Below are 20348 nucleotides of genomic sequence, written 5' to 3'. Positions count from 1 at the left end.
TCATGTCCCCTCGCATAGAATAAACCATATGAGATTGAAATGAAGATGCAGTTTAGGTCTGGTTATCTAAATGAGATTAGGACTCCTAATCTTCGTGTTACCTTGGTTTTTGAAAGCCATGTCAAATAATCAACTCAATCAAAAACTTAAACTAATGATGATTGAGGCCTAAGGATTGATTAAAACTATTAATAATTTTTTACAGTTTTTTTTTATTAAAAATTGAACCATCTTAGGTTAACTCCGATGACATGTGGAGGAGTACATTTGAAAGTATAATGCTTGAATCACTCCGTACCATTTGAGCAGCTAATGCTCATTACGTGGTATGTATAAGGAAACTCACTACTGAAAGATATTCACATTAAGCCCATACGTTATACATTATTGGTTTTGAAGTTGGAAATCAACTTAGAACAACGTGTAACAAGTTTCATTTATACAAAAGAAATTATATGAATAAAAAAGGAAGAACTAAAAAAATGGGACTCAAAAATTGTCCAAAAATCAAAAGTCATTAGCCAAAAAAAGCAGACATGCAAAACGAATCCTATATCATATCTGCATTGTTTTAAGGTTGCAATTCAATTTAGTGGCAACCTGGCAAGAAGCAGTATAGAACTACTACAAGGACGCACCCAACAACAAGTAACAGCAATACAATCAATATGATTAAATGAGCTTTTTCCAAGGAGGGCATAACTTATTTTAGGACCACTATAACACTAGGGCAAGCTAAGGAAAGGAGTCGAACGCGTACGTGCTAGCTAGCTCTTACATGTTTTATGATCGTGATCGACAGTCTAATTAGCTTATATGTCAAATTCTATATTACATATCTTACGCGTACGTGAAATGAATTTTAAATGCACTTAAACGCATGTAAAGGTATTGTATGTCCTACGACTTAACTGCACCGTGGCACACTCCATCCTGTCATGTACACATCTGAGTAGAATTATAGTTGTTGTCATTTAGGTAACAATAATGCAAATAAAAGTCGTCAATGACCTTACTCATGCGTTAAAAGCCCTATACATCTACGTAACAATCCCACACTACGTATGCCACGTCAATTACAACCTGTACCAATGTACGACACTTAATTTGCATGCATTACTAAATAAAGAATAGGTGTATATTATATAAATCGACGACGGGTGATGAATCAAGTGAGGGACCAAATGAATCACCTACAACAGTTTTTTCTAAATTTCTGATACAAAATCTTTGAGGGATGACAGATGATCTCTTAGCCTGCTTGTAACACCCAAACACAAGTACACACAAAATATACAAACCTTGTGATTTTTTGTAGGGGACCTGATTAAAGCAATCTGGACCATTTGATTAAGATCAGATGGTAACCACGCCTTCCAGCTAAGAAGGGGGGTGCATTGGACCACACTTTGTGGGGATACATCTGATCTGATGCCATACATCAAAGCTCTCTGGAAGATGGTTGACAAACACAATCAAGTTCCCTCTCTTTTTTCTTCTTTTTTAATTAAAAATATTATTACAGTATTTATTTTTTGTTACAAGTATTATTATGGACTTTTAAGTCTTTTATGGAGAGACCCAATAAAAATTTGGACCACCCTAAAATTTTTAGTTCTATAACACATTTTTCATAGGGTAGGGTGGTCCAATAATATTGTATGGAGTGTAGCATATGAAGTGGTTTTGAAAATTGGAGTTTGTTACCAAGAAGCAAGTCGAGCCCAGACTTGACTGACAGTCCTTTTTTCTTAATAATTGTTTGAAATGATATTTCTACGGAAAATGTTAAACGTAGCCTAGCGTAATGTTTAAGCGTTAAGTAATTTTTTCAATGTAGAACAAGTAAATATTTCATTTCACCAATAATGCATGATTTTGTCATAAATTCTTATTTTTATAACTAATTATAATTGAGCAGAATATCTGACATATTTAATATTTAATGCTTATATGTATCCTTTATTTTGATGTTCGGCTCTGATGTTGTAGGACTTGAGTAGCCAGTGAAGTGGTGACAAGAACAAGTCTTGAGTTTGTATTTTTCTACACAAATATGATTGTTTGGGAGGGCATTTGGCATTGAGATTTGGAATATAATCATAAATTGGTACAGATTGATTTCAGAGCTTTGTCAACATATACTTGGACAAATTTACCAGAATCCCATGCATTCTACTGTTTGAAATATCAAAATAAACTGCAATTTATTTTTCTATTGTGGAGGGGCCAAGGAGGGAAGTCAATATAGGCCAGGCTAAAAGCCCAAGATTGTAGGGAGTATAATGGGCCTTTAAGCCTATTTTGTATGTGGACTTTTGTTTAGATCCAATTTAGCCCAAGTTTAGCTTCCTAATCTTGCTGTAGATTTGGCAGCAAAAAACCTCACAATGTTGCATTGATGATGTAAAACCTCTGCCTCAGAGAAGAGAATGTAGGAGACTTCTTGGACCTCTGACTCCTGTGAGAGTCCTCCAAATATGCAGGTTCACGGCTTTCTCTTAAAGCCTCATATATACTGCATACGAGTTACGAGATATGTCTTCAATCACATACTATCTCTGTTCCATTATACTGTCATACACTTATACCTGTTATTTTTTCCCATCTATTGGTACTCTAGAGTCAGATGCTCCATGGTTCACGAAATCGAATATAAGTTTCATGAAGAATGTCATCATTAGCTAAATAATAGTTTAGATGTCAGTATGACATAGTTTCATGAAAATTATCATCATTAGCTAAATGATAGGTAAGATGTAATTTGTCATCATTGTTAACGAATGCTGGAGGTTTAATCTTCAAGCTCTCATTGAGGAACTTTTATCATGGTTAGCATTTAAAGCAACGTTACTGATCCCGGTCACACAGTTAAGAAACCATCAAAACTTTTGAATATTTTTTTTCTGAGACATTTGATATGCATTTATCACATACATATCAGCTATTACTGAAACTATGAGAGAAATAGTACTCAAAAAAAGGAGAAAATACATATGACTTGGTTATTCAAGATTTTGCAACTGATCACTGAAGAGAACAAGAAGAAAACCTACTCAGATAGGCAACAGAAAGCAACTGTATAATACTCGGTTTTACATTCAGAATATTGTTTGAAAGAAATATTGACTGAAATTATGAAATGTATAGCTCCACTTTCTCTGATAGGCTGCAAAAAGAATTCAGTAAAGTAAGCGGTTTATGCACTGTGCCATATTTATTTGATATCATTTACTCATGTTGTTAATTTGTTTTAAGGCAGAAGCAAATTCCCAATAAAACTTGAAGGTGATGATCGGGGATAGAAATGGCAATACCTGTGGGAAAACTGAGGTAGTAAAATAGATTTGTAGATTAGCACATACACACTTATCATCAGAAACTATCTGCATTCTTGTATCTGAAGGTTCTGCAAATTGAAAAGGCAAGGAAGGTGAGGTAAAGTTGAGAGAAAATGTGTTTTAAAGAGACAGAGTAAGTAGTGCTGAGTACCTACTTGGGTTGACACAAGTACACAACAGACAGCAGTAAGCAGATAATTAAGCACCAGCCGTTGGACTAGAAAGGCTTATGTCTAACTAACTATTGTAACTACTTAAAAGATATGTTAGATGTAAGGCCAGTATTCCCCAGTTAGATTCCGATTGGAAAGTCGTATGTTTATGTAAGGGATATGTTGAATGTAAGGCCAGTACTCCCCAGTTGGATTCTTGCACCCTTTTCTGTGAGCACTGCAGAGCATTTACTGATTCCGAGCAACTTCAAGTTGGAGAGATTGCTTATCTGATGCGGTAGGGATTCCAGTCTGGGGCATTCCCATATATAGAGGCTTGTGAGGGACCTAAGGCTATCAATCCACTCTGGTATAGCCTTGAGTTGTTTACAGTTGTCAATACGCAGGTATTCAAGATAGAAAAGGTCTTGAATCTCATCAGGGAGAACTTCTATCTCCGGATTACCTGAAAGTTGCAAGCAACGGAGGTTGGGAAAGCAAGTATTGAGGGGGGTTGGTGTTTGTGGTTGACACAAAGGTAGAGACACTCTTGAATTGTGCTTAATATAAAGATGTTCAAGAGAAGCAAATCCCGGCCCCTTGGCTATTGTAATTGCCAACTCTATGCTGTCTGTTGTCAGGGCCTTCAGTTTAGGAAATGCAGGCTTCCATTCAGTGAGATGATTCCGATATTGAACATCATGGTGCTGTCTTAAATCATGGTCTCCACTCGACGACATATTCCACCATCCCTTCAACTTGGGAATGCCCTTAAGCCGAAATGTTTCTAGGCTGGGGAATAAGGACTCAGGAGTTGAGCCTTTGTCATTAGCATTATTGCTGCTACTACTAGTATACTTCTCTATGTACTCCACATTATCTAGCCCCTCAAGAAATAGGACTTTTAAATAAGGGAGCCTTCCCAAGTGACAAAGGTATCTGCAGCTTTTACAATTTAAAATCTTGATTTGAATCAAATTTGGAAGCCTGCAACAGAGATTATCATTTATCATCCAGCTTGGTAATCTCTCCCCGCCATAACCCTGGATCTTTAGATATCTTAGGTTGGCATGGGGTTGAAGGCCTTCTAGCACCGCCTCATCTTCTTTTGTGCTATCCCTAAAATCAATAGACAAGTCTATGAGCTTCTCCTTTCTTCTCAAGTTTGCCATCCTAGCTCCCAACACTATATCCTTTGGCTGCTTACACACCTGGATACCTCAACTCTCCCTTCAGATGGTTGAGGTGCTTAAGGTCTTCCAACCCACCTACATCATTGGCCTCAAATTTACTTCGCGAACTTTTCTCTCTGACTACAAATACGCTTAATGTTTGAAGATCTGTCAGCTTTCCCAACCCCTTAGGCATATGGGTCAATTCTGAACACTCACTTAACTGAAGATGTCTAAGCTTCACTAAGTTGCTCATGTCCTTCGGCAACTCTTGAAGGTTAATACACGAATACAATTGAAGTGATAGTAGATCCACCAGCTGCACAACTGAGTTAGGTAGTTTCACTATAGCAGTTTCTGACAAGTCAAGATGTCGCAAGCAAATTAGCTCACCTAGCGATTTTGGTAACTTCTTTATCCATATCCCGTGTAGGTCCAATATCTTCAAACACTGAAACCTTGAAAGCATTACTTTATGATAGATGAACCAGTTCCTCGCTGTTAAGTTTGTTTCCCTAGATACAACAAGGAAGGACTCGAGGTATTTAATTTTGGAGAGCGAGGAAAGGACATCCCATGATGAGTCCACCACATTGCCAACAGACACATGATGAACTCTTTCATCAAATTCTACAGTGTTTGAGTCAACCATCTTATACTTGTGTCCTGCAAGCATGACAACAGCATCATGCATCACATCATGCATCTTTAAGCCACAACTTCTTTGGAAAAAACCACAGTTTAGCAAGCTGAGCATATATTCTTCCCCTGCTTCTTCCAAGCTTTGGTTCTTATATTGTGGCTCTACGTAACCCAAACAAATCCAGAGACGAATCATCTCATCTTTATCATATTCAAACCCCTTCGGAAATAAAGAACAGTAAGCAACACAAAGCTTCAGCTTTGCATCTAGTTGGTCGTAGCTAAATTTAAGTGTATGCATAATGTCACACCCATAGGTAGAGAAATTTGCAAGCTGATCATTTCTAAAGGCCTCCCATTCCTTCAGTGTAATTTTTCCTGCTAAGAGGCCGCCAATACTCCTTATAACAAGAGGCACATTAGGACACATCTTTGCAATCTCTTTCCCAATAGCCTTCACACCTGGCTCTTGTAACTGTGTAAAAGCAATCTGTTTAAAGAGTAGCCAAGAGTCGTCTTCTGTTAAATCCCCCAGCATGTAAGGACTGGTGGAGTCCATTGTTGCAGCAACTTTCTGATCGCGTGTGGTAATGAGAAGTTTACTCCCATAGGCACCAACTGCTAGCAATTTCTTTAATTCTATCCAAATTAGCCTCAAAGCTCCATTGTCCCAAATATTATCCAGAACAAGCAGAAACTTCTTTCCAGCAATTGCTTCAAGAAAGTGATGGTACAACTGATCTATACCACACCTGCGAGGCATTTCATCCATAGCAGATGCTAAAATCTTCTCCAGCACCTCTTCAACACAAAATCCCTTAGTTGCATCAACCCAAAACCGAACATCAAAACAGCATTTCACCCTTTCATCACGGTACACATAGCGAGCCAATGTCGTTTTCCCAACTCCACCAATCCCAACAATAGATGCAACAGAGAGGGTCTCTGAAGAAATGAATATGTCAGAAAGCATGCTTATGATGGTGTTCCTTTCTACGTCTCTCCCAATGAATACATCAGAGATAATTTGGGACCCAGCTGCTTGAACACTTCCTGCCTGTGTTTGGTGTGCAGGTAGTACCCTAACAATGCTACCAAACCGAGCATGGTCTCTTGCAATGGATTCTAGTTTCTTCCCTATATCCTTGATATTCCGAGCATCTCTAAATCGAGCAATAAGCTGGTTTGATGTAGAAAAGAATAAGCATGCCTCTTTCATAAACCTACTTCCACCCACGACTTTTTTATTCTTGGATTTAACTGCTTTTGCATCCAAGAAGTTCACCAACCTGTTAAGCTCCCAGCTGAGCTTCTCGAGCACATCTTGTTGAACATGGCTGTGCTCTTGCATTAAGTCTGCATCAAGGAGTGCAGCTTGAACGATGGTCCTTGTTTCCTGAAGGCTTTTCAATTCAGACTCGAGGTTCACAACTGACTTGATCTCTCGATAACTTCGGGAAACCAACTTCTTCACAGCAAGTTCAATGACTGCAGCCTTAATGGCTTCACCCATCTTATTACTCCCTGTTTGGTCTCCTCTTTCTTGAAGATTCATAGTCGTAATAAGTAAAATATTATTAGATTTATCTTAATACACAGTATATTATTGGAATGTCATGTTTTTATAAATTATACTACGAAAGTAAGAAGTTATATACAATTAAAGATACTAATAGTCAAAGTTATGGTAAAAATCAAAATGTGTCAAAGTTATATATATTACGATTATGACTACAGTCTCAATGGTATATCAGCATGTTGAATTGTAATTCTTCTGCATGTTACAAATTTTTTTATATTTCACCTGATATTTATAATAAATTACAAGATATGGTCAAAAATTTTAAATTTAAACCAAATGAATTTTTTTTTAAAAAAAATTACAGAAAGAGTAAGTTCATCAGATATTTAGCCAAAATAACATAAATTCAGATATGTTTTTTTCTCAACTAAAGTAATATGATCCAAACAAAGACAAAGTATTACTACATAAAATTGGATTTGAAAAGAAAAAAAAAAATCACATAACTGTCAAATTTATGAAATTTATATTTTTCAGTCCAATCTTTTAGTACTATAAATATTTAAAATTAGGATCCCGTGAGAAACTGAGAGCTATAGCTTAATTTGAGTTTTTAAGGTCATCATTATCAGACGATTATGGTTTTTCTTTTGACATTATATGAATGAAAAGTTATAGAGTTACCTAAAATAGTTTTAGGACTAAGATTTATAAATCTATGGTTATTGAAGCAATTTCATGATTATTAAAGTGTTTAATAATTCATTATAAGCCGCAAACAATCTGAGTATAAAAATTTGCAAAGATATAAAAGCTACTTCTCAATAAATACTTTGTACAATTTACTTTTATGTTTATTTGCTATATATTCATCAATCTCAGATTAAAAAAAAAAAAAAAAAAACAAACAAACAAACTTACATGTAAGAGCGAATTTTGGCAAAGAGTGCAGAAAAGAGGAACTGTATATCAACGAAGCAGCAGTTGCTGGTTTTAGAGCTGAATAATTAAGAATTCAGAATTGATTTTGCGATCTTGAGGAAACTTCTGCCAACTTGGTAGAGTAGATTTATATCAGTACATGTCACCCACCGTAGACTTAGCATAAATTTAATACTAGTATATTGACTTGACTTGACTTGATCAGTACATACATGTCAGTATGTCACCTATAGTAGTCCTGTAATATTCCCTCTATTTCGTATATGGAATTTATCTCAATTCTCAAACGAGAAATACTACCTTAAGATCGTCAAATTTTTTGTAAAATTTTTGGGAGCTTTAGCTTAAATTTAGCTAATACTCGTACCAAAAATAAAACTGTAGTATGCAATTATGCATCAGCAATTAACTTTGATTATTTAAATTTGCTCAAGAAAAAAAATACAATTCTACATCATGAACTGACATGCAGAAGACACCTACGGACTACATATACAGCTTACAGATTCAACTCGGCACATCAGGGATTCAGGGAAGCCAAAAATGGGGCTCAACCGCTCAAGGTCAGAAGTAATTCAATCCATCTCTATGTTTAGGTATGATAGGAACAAGGGAGATGTTATACAAAATGCTCAGTTGGGTATTCATTCTCAAGTCCATTATAGTCATAATAGAGCCTCTCTCCTTTACGTATATCCCTATTTGCAATTAGCAAAACTCTGCATTCACCACCGACATCATATCTTACACACTTCAAGTTCTGTTTCTTCTTCCCCTCCCTGCATTAAAAGCAAGTACAAACTGGTTACTTCAAGCCATTATACAAGTCTTAATAACCGAATCATGTAGTTAAACTAAGTGGAAACGGTTTCTGAATGAAGGCAGCAATTTGTTGGGACTTGGGAGGGAAGAAAAATCCTTTCTAGGATACTGGTTTCTCTCAAGGGAGAAATTTAGTTTGTCTAGAACTCAATTTCCATTGATATTCACTCTCCGTTGAGAAAAAACTCAAATATTTTCCTTCAACCAAAGTAGCCTGATTAAGTGAATTCATTTTCTTTACAGTAGGTGACTTGTATATATGAAGAATACAGTAAATAACAATATGTGACATGTATATACGAAGAATACAGTTCAAGAAGGGCCGCAATTAAGAAAAAGAAGAGAGCTTACGGAGTGTAGTTGTTGATGCCATTGATAAAGCGTGCAATGTTACTGCGCTTGTCAGGGCAGACCACGAGGCTTTGTGAAGGATTACTAGCTGAAAGTAATGTCATAATGCTATCCCCATCATCATTTTCACGGTTCCGGAGGTAATCAACATCTCCAACATATTCTGTGATAATTGTCAAGTCCCTAATGGATTTATCTGCCTGTACTGTGAACCTGTTTGATTAAATATCACTGTCAGTTGATCCTGCTTTTCTGCCCCAGTGTGCAAGTCTAAAATTTTAACAGGTCTACTTACCCTTCTTTATGATCAAAGACAACTAGGAGGGGAGGCCAATCCCCTCTTTCCATCATTTTCTTGCACAGATGCAAGGTTTCGGTGTCTTCTTTTGACATGACCTAAACCAATTGGAAATTCACATTGATCAGGGAACCTTTTACATTACAACAGTGATAATAATGGCAGCAAAACTATGCTTGATTAATGTCAAGTGTAAGAGAATACCATTTAAAGATATCAAACAAGTAAATGTGTATGTATGAGCTATCCTAAAAAATATCCTTACTGGGAGAACACCTAAAAGGGATCAGACTGGCAATATGTATTTGGAGTTCTCACAATTACACTTTAAGTTTTAAGGCCTACTGATGCCCAACCCAGCAACATATACTCTTGCCTAATTAATTCAGATGAGAAAGCTATATTCTAGGATTTCAGTCTGCATATCATTGTTAGTAAAGCACTGAGTTGAAGCATCTCTAGATTTAGTTCAACTTGGGAAACCTATACCAGAACTCAACATGAATTAGTTGTAATTCATGCATTATTAACCGAATACTTGCCCATCAATGAATTGAACCATATCAAACATGACATACTAGTAAAAAGCTCACATGTCACCACAACAACATGAATCCAATTCACAATGACAATTCTCTTACTTATGCATATCTCATGGATAGATTATTTGATTTGCAATAATACGGAGTACATAAAAAAAATGTAACACCCAACATACATGCATTACCTGCATTCCTCCATCCTCTAAAGCAGCACAGTTTGCTGATCTAGGAGCCATGCCAGGGACATAAGTGAGCTCATTGCTAAATTCGGTCCCAGTTGCCATCAACGCAGTAGCTAAAGATGCCATCTGCTCCAATCTCCGATTAGGGTCTTCAGTTGGGTTGAAGGGCAACAACTTCCTGCTCTTTTTTGACACCACGAAGCTACTAGAGCGCTTCTTTCTTTTGTGAGAATCTATAATCAATTAGAAAACTTTAACAATCACCACCACATTATGTACCAAAACTACCAATAGACATAAGGGTTGATAAAATGGAGTGCAATAAAGAACAGTTTTAGGCATCTACCTGCCATTGGCTTTTCATATTCTACAGGTGATTTTTGTATTCTGAAGAAATCAACAATTTTAGTCTGCACCAAAGGAAATGCTGCCCAAAGGAAGAGAACTCAGTATAAAAAGCTGAAATGCAAACTTATTACATCTAAAAACATGTTCCAACAAGAATATCAAACAGACAAAAATCACAGTAAGAAAATCTTAAGCTCAACAAAAAACAACAATAAAATCATCGAACATTTCGATGAGTGTAACCGTAATGCTATCAACTATCCAACAAAGACCATTAATCACAAGCATTGGAACCCTTTACAGGATCGTCAATCAATACCATTTTGACATGCAAAGTATTCAACTTCAACCATTCGCAAATTACAATGTCATAACATTTTCCAGCAATGCACTATCAAAATCCCACACCAATTTGAAGCAATAAACCCTTTCATTCACATTTTCCCCCAAATTTTGACCAATTTTTAAAATAGGACATACCCTAATTTCATCATTTTTTTCCCAATGTTTTGATATTGCACCACATCAACAAAACCCAAAAAATCAAATCAACTAATTTTAACCGAATTAAAGCAAACCCCAATAACACAGGACAATAGATTACCATGCAAATCCGACAAACTTCACTAATCATTTATTACTTCAGATCCAAACCCCACAAATTTCTAGCTGATTGTCATGTAAAATGGCGATTGATAATGAGAAAACAAAAACCCACAAAATATCAGATAAAATTAATGCAAATTAAAAAGAACCCAGAAACATACTCTTGAGCTTCTTGCCACCAGAGCAAGTTGGGCAAAACCAGGAACCTTTAGGAACAGCAACAAGAATGGGTTTAAGACAAAACAAATGGTACCCTTTATCGCATCCGTCGCATAGCAACAAATCAGGAGCATTCTTCCCAGATCCACACTCTTCACAGCTCACATCCTCAAAGTCTAAATCTGACTCAGATTCTGATTCTGGTGATGGTGAAGGGGGTTTATAGATGGGTTTTGGAGCTCGTGTTCTTCGTCGAAGAGCTGCGGAAGCCATGGAAATGGAGGAGAGAGAAAGTAGAGAAAGGCGGGGAATAGTGGTGATGTTTGCTGATGTTGTTGGGGGTATAAGAGGGGGTGAAGGTGTTGGCGGGAGATTGTTTTGGTTTCGCGGTATATTTGTGAGAGAGTTTTGGCGGTAAAAGTGCTTTTGAGTTTTGACTTTGGAGAGGAGGATTGTTGAAATAGCCTAATGGTATCTGGGTGACTGGGTATGAAACCCAAATCTCGAATCTTGGTCCAAAAAAAATAAGAAAATTTGATCTGATTTTATTAAGGTTTGATGTGATCAAAATTTTTATTATTTAGTCAAATTATTAATTTTTTTTTCCTGTAAAAAAATAAATAAATAAATAATTTGACTAAATTTTAACAGCATTTTAATACTAATTTATAAATAAAAACATTATTAAAATGAATCTTGTTAAATTCATCTCATTATGAATTTTCCAAATCTGTAATTTTCATATTTTTTAATACACAATTAACGATATTTAGCAATAAGTAAATGATAATTAAAAGTTCTAATGTGAATAATTATGGTCTAATTTAATTTTATCTGAATTTTTTAAGGAACAAGTAATACGAAGTAACTCATAAGTATATGAAACAAGTTGAAGAGAACAAGTCCGATATGAAGTTGTAAAAGAGTTGTATTGCCTTACATTTTTGTAAGAGTTGTATAAGGCGAATGATATTCGAGTAGACAGTGTTGTATCTCAATTATTAGGTACCACTTTTCAAATTTTGACCAATAAATATGTTTATCTGATTAGTTTTTATGTCAACTAAACAACTATTCTACTACTAAATTACTACGAAAGTACTTCATAGGAAATTAGACTCTCCATGAATTAGAATGTCAACCAAGAAGCAATTATACAGAGTATGATCTAATTGGTTTCCCTTAATTAATTTATTTTTTTTGTATACACTCTTATCAATGTAGAGTTTTGAGCAATAGGAATATTCAGTGACTATTCATCAAGACATTATAACAATATTCCACAACACTACAACATAAATTATTTGATATATATATATGAGGCCGTTTGGTTCCCAAGTTTTAGGTATGAGGCTGAAAAGAATAAAACCCACCCGTTATCCGCTGCTAGAGTTATTTGTCCACCTCTTTCAATTGAAGGGGCAAGATGGGTATGAATCATACTACACCTCAAAGTAACATTTAAAAAGGAAAGAAAAAAAAAAAAAAAAAAAAAAAAAAAAAAAAGAAAAAAACATTTTCCAACCTTTTACAATCTAGTTTCATTCTTGATTCCCACATACCAATTTGTATCAAAGCCCCCCTAAATCACAAATATTGGTCAAAATAATAAGCGAAATCAAAACTAACCGCCTTAGAAAAACCATCTAACCTTAGTTCTTAACCATGTTCATACTTACATTAGTACACCGGCTCACTAGTCACTACTGCACAACCCTTGTAATTTAGGGGGTATCCATTTGTGGTATGATAAATTGATAACCCCTCACGTCAAACTATTTTCTCAAGAACTCAAATGGAAAACACATACCCGAAACCACTAACAATTCACTGGGTCTCAACCACCGACTCGCCCGAGTTCACCCTCCTGAATTGGGCACTGACCCACTCTTCACTCGTCGCACTCGATGCAGAATGGAAGCCAGTTCGCACTCAAACCACCCAACAAACCGACTCCGACAAGGACCGCACTTTCCCGACCGTATCTCTCCTCCAACTCGCTTGTCGACTCGTTGAATTTCCACCAGATTCGGCCGGGTTGATTCAGTTGAACCACCAGGATGACTCGGTCGTGTTTCTTGTTGACTTGCAATCATTGCCTTTTGGTTCAATTTATGAGGAATTGAAGCAGATGTTTGTTGATCAAGATGTTTTAAAATTGGGGTTTCGGTTTAAGCAGGATTTGGTCTACTTGTCTTCTACGTTTTGTTCGAATGGGTTTGAACCTGGGTTTGATTTGGTATGATACTTTTCCATTAATTTTTTTGAGTTTCTTCATATTTGCGAAGTTATCGTATTGGTAGCTTATTGAATTGATATGATTCTCTTTAATAAAGGGCTAATTAGGTTCATTTTTAATTTGCATGTTTAATTATTTTGTGATTTTAGTTTTGCTGTTGAAAGCTTGCTGCTTTACCAGTTGCTATAGTTTGTTAGGATTATCTTGAAAGTTGAAATGATGTATAATAATTTTTTGTTTGGGTGACTTTGCATTGCATAATTATGTTTTTGCTAGAAATAATAAATCATGTGTTTGAGTGACATTTGAGGTTTGTGTAATATATTTTCCCTATTGTTTACAAGCGTATTCGTTTGTTTAGGTTGAACCGTTTATCGACATTTCTAGCATATATCATCACTTACAAAAAAGGCAAATGGGAAGGAAGATAGGAAAGAATAGCAAGAGTTTGGCAGCCATTTGCGAGGAATTATTGGGAGTTTCTCTTTCCAAGGTGAGCTTTGTTAATTGTGATACATAGGTGGATAGTCATATGTGATGTGTTGTATATAATGAGTTTTCAAGGCTACAAAAGATAATGTGTATACAAGGAATTGATCAAAGAAAAATCAGTGTGTCGTGATGGACATCGCTGACTTGAGAACTCTTAACTCAATGCACCTTGCCTCTCTTTACTCCAACAATATGTAATCTGGATTATGTTCTTTTGTAGTCTGGAATTTGCTTGATTTATTGACTATTCTTTAACCCTAGTGAAATTGCATCATTGTTGAGATGTTGTGAAATCAGTTGACTGGTTAGGATTCGCTGTTAAATTGTATTGGTCCACTGTGAAATTATCTGTCTCTGCCTGTAGACGTAGCCCACTTTTATTGGTGAACTGCTAGAATGTGTCTCCCATTTCTTTGTTCTTTATTTGATTTTACCGATCACAATGATCATGAGTGCTAAAAATAGTGGAGCCCTTGATTTTTTTTTTTTTATTTCCCCTTTCCCTTTTAGTATATGTTGGTGAATTCATGGTTAAAGTATGGCCTTATGAAGCTTGCCTCATGAACGGGTCTTTCCATCATCATGACAAACTACCAACCATGGTGCCAAGCCCCTGCTCTTGTTCTAGAATATGCTGTTTGAAGTTCAAACTCAGGAGTGAAGACCATCCACTGGTATTAAACCACAAAAGGAAATGGTTTTTATAATTTCTCTCTTTATTTCCTGGCGATGGGGTGTGGGGCAAATTGGATTTGAGAATTCCTTTTGCTTGCAGAATAACTCTTACAAGTTATTATTGTTTTGACAACACTGCTCCTAGGGACTCTTATTTTGTTGGATATTTTGATAGAGTTTGAAATGGGTTACTTTGGTTATCTTATTAACGTTCTAGTTTGTTTTTTGTTTTAGATTGGTTTAATCTTCCTTTTCCCTTTATTATCATCTGGTATCTAGGTATGAATTGAAATATTTTGATTCTTTATTATTCGATTGTAATGCTCAGCCATGAGATAAGTCCCTTAATTCCCAATTCTTTACAACTTAATTTTTCTGAATTTCAGTTCAGTTAAGACCTATTAAGCTCTATTCAGTTAACTTCAGCTCTCCAGCTACATTAAATATAATTCAATTCAACTCAATAAGGTTCAGTTTAGCATATATTATCCTCGTATGCAGTCATGGGTGTTTAGGAAAGAAAATCTGTCCTCGTCTATATAATTATATATAGGTAGTACATGAACGTTTTATCTGGGATAGTATATCATATAGAAATCTTACCAAAGTTCTAATTGGAGTTTGTCACATACTACTTTCGGTTTCGAAAGTTTATAACACTTTACCATTTTTACTGCTTTACCCCTCTTACCGTACAATGTTATTCACCTTTTCACTCTCTCTTTTACTTTGTTCACCTTTTCTTACATCACTCTTTCTCCAATTGCCTTAATTTGTTTGTAAGCAGTAGGTGTTAAGAGTCTTTGGTAACGGAGGTAGTATGCTCATAGTTTGCTTTCATTTTTATCAGGAGCTTCAATGCAGTGATTGGTCTCAACGCCCCCTTACTGAGGAGCAAAAAATTTATTCTGCAATTGATGCTCACTGTCTACTTGAGATATTTTCTATTTTCCAACTAAAGGGTGACAAAGAAGGTCCGTCAAGCCTGGTACTTGATTCTTCTTAATCTTTGTAACTTCTGTTTTGGATAACTTTCACCTCATTTAGTACTCGACATTTATATATTCCTTTTAATTCAGAATTCCTCAATGCAGCCTTTCAGAAGCTTTAATAAAATGCTTGAGTTGATTCTTTTGCTCTAGTTTTGACAATGAAAGCTGTACACATAACTTAATAAATTGGAAATGTGGTCCTGCTTGGCCTAGAATTGTGCAATGATTGCAGTATTCCACTGCTTGGTTTTTTCCCTTAAAACAGGTCGAGGTATCTTATGTTGTGTCAGATTAGTAATTATGCAGTGGGAAAGGCTTGGAACTTGATATTCAGTTCAATAACAATAACCTGGACAGCGTATCTTTTGTGAAAGTGTTTAATATGACTTTCTGATTTTTCACTCCTTGCATTTGCCATGTTTTGTATGTACATACACCATGCTTACACAGAAGATTTTGGCTGCTATAAATTTATTTTTTCTGTGTGTGTTATTAGTTCTAATTATCAACTAGGTAGTGTATGAAGTGTGCTTTGCTAGTATGATTTTTCTATTTGAAAGAAGGGCACTAGGTGGCATTGTGTGATCCTTCTGTTGGTTTTGCAACAGGGAACTTTGCAAGTGATGTTGATGTGCTTGGTTTACCTAGTTTAAGTCTTGGATTGAAAGAAGTTCTTGAGAGGCCAACTGCTTGTGAGAGAATAGTACATAGTCGAGTTGGCCAGGCTTCAAATATTGTTGGAGCAACAACAGCTACTGAATTTTTCAAAAGTGAAATTTCCATGGACACGGTTGTTTCTGACACATTAAGCAGACAGACCATACCCTTTGACAAGTCCCTTTCAAGAATTGTTTCCAACTATGGCAGTAAGATTTTACTGAATGAGACAGATAGAAAACCTAAAACCTCTAAAAAGAAGGGGAAAAAACAGCCTAAATCAAGTTTAAATGGAAAATACAGAGGTGCTGATGACGATTGGCAAGGCCCTCCACCATGGGAGTCATTAAATGGGGCTGATGGATACCCAAAGTTTCTTTGTGATGTGATGGTAAGTTGATTTATTTTTATTGTTATTTTCTGCTGTTTATCTTGAATTTTAAAGTGGCTAGATAACTTATCTAATGTTAAATTGCTTGTGTATGCATATAACAAGCTGATGCACCTATTTCCAGATTGAAGGATTGGCAAAACATTTACGTTGTGTAGGAATTGATGCCGCAACTCCCTACTCAAAGAAGCCTGAGAGCAGGTAAAAGTTAGCTTTTAGATGCTGTACTTGAATGTTCCATGCGTAGTTCTGATTGATAATTATTGTTCTCATCTTTTCCAGGGAGCTAATAGAGCAGGCACAGAAGGAGAAAAGGGTGATCTTGACTTGGGATGCCAAATTGTTGAGGCATGACTATTTGTTAGAAAATCAAATATACAGAGTGAAGAGCCTTCTCAAGAATGAACAGCTACTTGAGGTAACACATGATCTGACTTTGTAACTTTGTAAGTAAATTTAAGTTGGATATATCTATGTTATGCTTGAAATTAGAATCAAACTATCCATTTCTCGGTTGCAAATTGCACTTATTGGTTACTGAGGATGAGTGCTTGTTGAACAATGAAGGATGGTTTGTTATAAAATATGATTGTCTAATTGTCTATTTTTCAACTTGTTTTTCAACTTTCATACACTAAAGTTTAGCTTCTGATTTGTACCCAAATCAAATTCTACCCAATATATGATTGGAATCGAAATCAACTCAGCCCAAGCTGCCAGTCCCGAAAATTAATTTAACTATTCAATTGATTTATCTTAATAATTCAGTTGATAAACTGATAATTGACCTGTATATGACCCGATTAGGTCCAAGACCTATCTAAATGGGTGAATAAAACACCAACCAAATATGATCCAAACCAGATGGAGCCTACCCAAATCTGATCTGAAAACCTACTCCTCACCTATAGTTGTAAATATTGAGCATGTGGTTAATTGCGGGTCATTATGTGTCTTACCTTTTATGCTGTAATTATTTCAACTATCAGTTGCAAAACTTACTCCTCTTTGATATTAGAAATGGAAGAAGCATAACTCAAGATTTTTTACAGTACTAGTCTAGTTGGCTAGTGGTACCAGCATGTGTACTTGCCAAGAATGGTTTTTGGCAATGCTGAGATTTTAAAAGAATGGTTGATCTTCCTTCCTTCCAACACTAGATAGGAGTCTAGAATGCTACCTCTTCCATCAACCTATATATTAGTGCTGGGCCTGTCTGTGCTAATATCAAGAATGGAACCACATTTTCTGGAACCTGATAATGAGGTGTTTTACACAGGTTATTCAAACATTCCAGCTAAAGATTTCAGAGGACCGGCTAATGTCAAGATGCACGAAATGCAATGGCAGATTTATCCAAAAACCATTGTCAACAGAAGAAGCTGTCGAAGCTGCCAAAGGTTTTCAGAAGATACCTAATTGCTTGTTCAACAAGAATTTAGAATTCTGGCAATGCATGGACTGCAATCAGCTATATTGGGAGGTATGTATCTGCAATCTGCTTCTTAGTATGCCTGACAATGTTAGTAATATGCACTTCCTCTTAAACCTAACCCTTCATTATTAATGATATGACTTAATGCTATAAAAAGATTAATATATTAGTTTCTCTCAATAACTTAATCAAGTAGGGATATATTAGCAAATCCAGTCAGAAACCAATACTCTCATTTTAGGAGAAGTGGACGTTTTTTGGAAATTTTAAAATCGCATGTGTGATATTCAGATGGAGGGAGTACATGAATTCGCAATGCATTTTGTATTGTTGAATTGCTTTTAATTATTTGGGAGATGATATTGATTTGATGCTTTATTTGAGGCACATTTGTCTGCCATAAAAACCATTATGCAGGGAGTATCATATTAATGGCACAGGCTCTTGCAGTCCTGCCTTAAAGTAAATATATGCATTTAATCAATCTACTCATGAGATGCTTTTTTATTAAAAAAAAAAATAATTTCTGGGTAATTGATTAGGATTCTGAATTAACTTTATGTAAATGTTTGAACACCAGGCATCTATCTATAAAATTATAGAGAATAAAGTTTTTGCATAGAAGTTGAAGAATATGTTGTAGGCTTCTTTTTTGTGGGAATAATAATGGAGGCTATAGTATTGCATGAAAATTCATCTTTTAGTAATACTTCGTAATCTTCTGAGAAGTTTGGTCATACATGTTTTGACTTTACTGAGGAGAATTCATAGTGAGCAGTATATGGTAATGAAATTTCTCATTGGATTTATAGGCACTAGAACCTGCCTAATTTGCTTTCTTTGGCATTATTCTTGAACATTTGAAAATTTAAACCTTGATCACAGGGAACACAGTATCATAATGCAGTCCAGAAATTCGTCAACATCTGTAGCTTGAATGAATAATCCACTGCCTCCTCTCATTCTTCAAGTGAAGCTGGCATTGCCTATCAAAACTGACTGTATTTTTGGGAGTCGAATTCTTGAAGCTTATGTCTTTCTTGTGTTCATATGCTCTGTTGGCTGTCTATGCAGCGTTGTAGAAAAATCAAATGTTCTGCAAAAAGTTAAATTTCGGTTGAACGTATGATCTTTCTACCTAGTTCTGCATTGACGATGTGACACCTTTTACTTAGTTGAGGCATTTGTGAATTATGGTAGTATGCTTCACATAAGTGTATAATAGTTTAATACTTATGTACGAATGTAGATGACCCTATGTGGGTGGCACGATTTTGAGATTATCTGTCACCTTCTAAATTCTCTTGTTCCGTAGAACAAAATGTGCTTATGTCTTATGAGCCTATTTTATAATGTTATAAGTTGTGACAAATAGAAAAACTATGTTTTTTTTTTTTTTTTTTTTTTTTTTTTTTTTTTTTTTTTTTTCGGTGAAGTATTTTACATATGTTTCAGTTTGATATGCTCCATTCTTTTGTTGCTTCTATAGCCTATAGGTACTTGGACTACTTGCAGGTTAGTGAAAAAATATATTCGTCATTTCGTCTGTAAAATAATAATTTTACAAATAACAATATACTTCGAGCGGATGTTTAAGTGAAATTCATTTGAAGAGATTACGAGAGTAAACCTTAAAAGTTATAACAGTAGAAAGAGTCGGTTGGGATGTGTCTTGGGGGGGGGGGGGGGGGGGTGGGGTGGGGTGGGTCAGCTCAGGTCAAATTATGTAGGGATATTGGGTCACACCCCAAATTCCGGGTTTTTGGCCAATCGGGCAATTCAAACTCAAATTCTAGACAGATTGGTCTGAGCCTCCAGAGTCACGCTCTTTTATTTACCTCTGTAATTGTATCCTTATTATAGATGAAATCCGTGTGATGCATGATTTATATAGAATATTTTGTACTATGTATAATTCTTGTCAACTCTTTAAAGAAAACTTTTTCTATAAATTTTTTAATAAAATCCGTGTTGGAAAAAATAAATTTTATCATGTAAGTTTAAAAACTTTATCTTATTCATCGGATTTTTAGATAAAATTTTTAATTTCAAAAGATTATTTCCTGTTTTAAAAATAAATTTAATTATTAAATTATGTTTAAATCGTATTTAAATTTTCAAATATAATTCGTGAATTTTACTTGATTGAATTTTTTAATTATAAAATAAAATATAAATCTCTTTTTTCATTAGTCGAAAAATAAGAACTTTTCTTATGTGGCACTTTATAAACGCCCAGATTTTCAACGACCAACTTTCCTAGATGAGTTGCAATTCCTTTTCCTAGGAAACTACCACCCTAAGCAAAAGGCAAAGTTTCAGCCTTCAAGTGTCAAACAGAGACATCTATGACTAATCCCCAACACACGGAGTCAAAATAATCCCATC

At 35.4% G+C, this 20348-nt stretch overlaps 3 protein-coding genes and 1 long non-coding RNA gene across 4 annotated transcripts; 1 reads left to right on the top strand and 3 right to left on the bottom strand.

Moving 5' to 3' along the window:
* Positions 1-3031: 3031 nt before the first annotated feature.
* Positions 3032-4405, bottom strand: LOC145564297 (uncharacterized). Its single transcript, XR_014094791.1, has 3 exons — positions 3497-4405; positions 3318-3409; positions 3032-3169 (listed from the first exon to the last, which is right to left on the bottom strand). It is a non-coding gene; the product is annotated as an uncharacterized LOC145564297 (long non-coding RNA).
* A 291-nt stretch (positions 4406-4696) lies between these two features.
* Positions 4697-6280, bottom strand: LOC145565546 (putative disease resistance protein At3g14460). Its single transcript, XM_081625513.1, has one exon. The coding sequence runs from the start codon at positions 6278-6280 to the stop codon at positions 4697-4699; it is 1584 nt and encodes a 527-aa protein (XP_081481639.1).
* Positions 6281-8110: 1830 nt separating this feature from the next.
* Positions 8111-11366, bottom strand: LOC145564296 (histone-lysine N-methyltransferase ATXR6-like). Its single transcript, XM_081624612.1, has 6 exons — positions 11082-11366; positions 10313-10393; positions 9970-10199; positions 9240-9340; positions 8945-9157; positions 8111-8550 (listed from the first exon to the last, which is right to left on the bottom strand). The coding sequence occupies exons 1-6, from the start codon at positions 11350-11352 to the stop codon at positions 8391-8393; spliced, it is 1056 nt and encodes a 351-aa protein (XP_081480738.1). The 5' UTR covers positions 11353-11366; the 3' UTR covers positions 8111-8390.
* A 1464-nt stretch (positions 11367-12830) lies between these two features.
* LOC145564295 (uncharacterized) lies at positions 12831-19334 on the top strand. Its single transcript, XM_081624611.1, has 8 exons — positions 12831-13318; positions 13680-13811; positions 15336-15459; positions 16086-16525; positions 16650-16726; positions 16808-16943; positions 17805-18008; positions 18846-19334. Exons 1-8 carry the CDS (start codon positions 12875-12877, stop codon positions 18903-18905), a joined length of 1617 nt encoding a protein of 538 aa, XP_081480737.1. The 5' UTR covers positions 12831-12874; the 3' UTR covers positions 18906-19334.
* The last annotated feature ends 1014 nt before the right edge of the window (positions 19335-20348 follow it).

The sequence above is a fragment of the Chenopodium album genome, chromosome 10, assembly GCF_948465745.1.
Source record: "Chenopodium album chromosome 10, dcCheAlbu1.1, whole genome shotgun sequence".
Lineage (NCBI taxonomy): Eukaryota > Viridiplantae > Streptophyta > Magnoliopsida > Caryophyllales > Amaranthaceae > Chenopodium > Chenopodium album.
The sequence above is the reverse complement of the archived record's forward strand: the minus strand, read 5'-3'. Positions and strand labels throughout refer to the sequence as shown.

Coding starts and splice junctions, on each gene's coding strand:
- LOC145565546 (XM_081625513.1), bottom strand. CDS start 6,280: ATGCTTTCTGACATATTCATTTCTTCAGAGACCCTCTCTGTTGCATCT.
- LOC145564296 (XM_081624612.1), bottom strand. CDS start 11,352: ATGGCTTCCGCAGCTCTTCGACGAAGAACACGAGCTCCAAAACCCATC. Junction 10,394..11,081: donor TGGTGGCAAGAAGCTCAAGA/GTATGTTTCTGG, acceptor TCCTTTGGGCAG/CATTTCCTTTGGTGCAGACT. Junction 10,200..10,312: donor ATATGAAAAGCCAATGGCAG/GTAGATGCCTAA, acceptor AATTGATTATAG/ATTCTCACAAAAGAAAGAAG.
- LOC145564295 (XM_081624611.1), top strand. CDS start 12,875: ATGGAAAACACATACCCGAAACCACTAACAATTCACTGGGTCTCAACC. Junction 15,460..16,085: donor ACTAAAGGGTGACAAAGAAG/GTCCGTCAAGCC, acceptor GTTTTGCAACAG/GGAACTTTGCAAGTGATGTT. Junction 16,944..17,804: donor AGAATGAACAGCTACTTGAG/GTAACACATGAT, acceptor TGTTTTACACAG/GTTATTCAAACATTCCAGCT.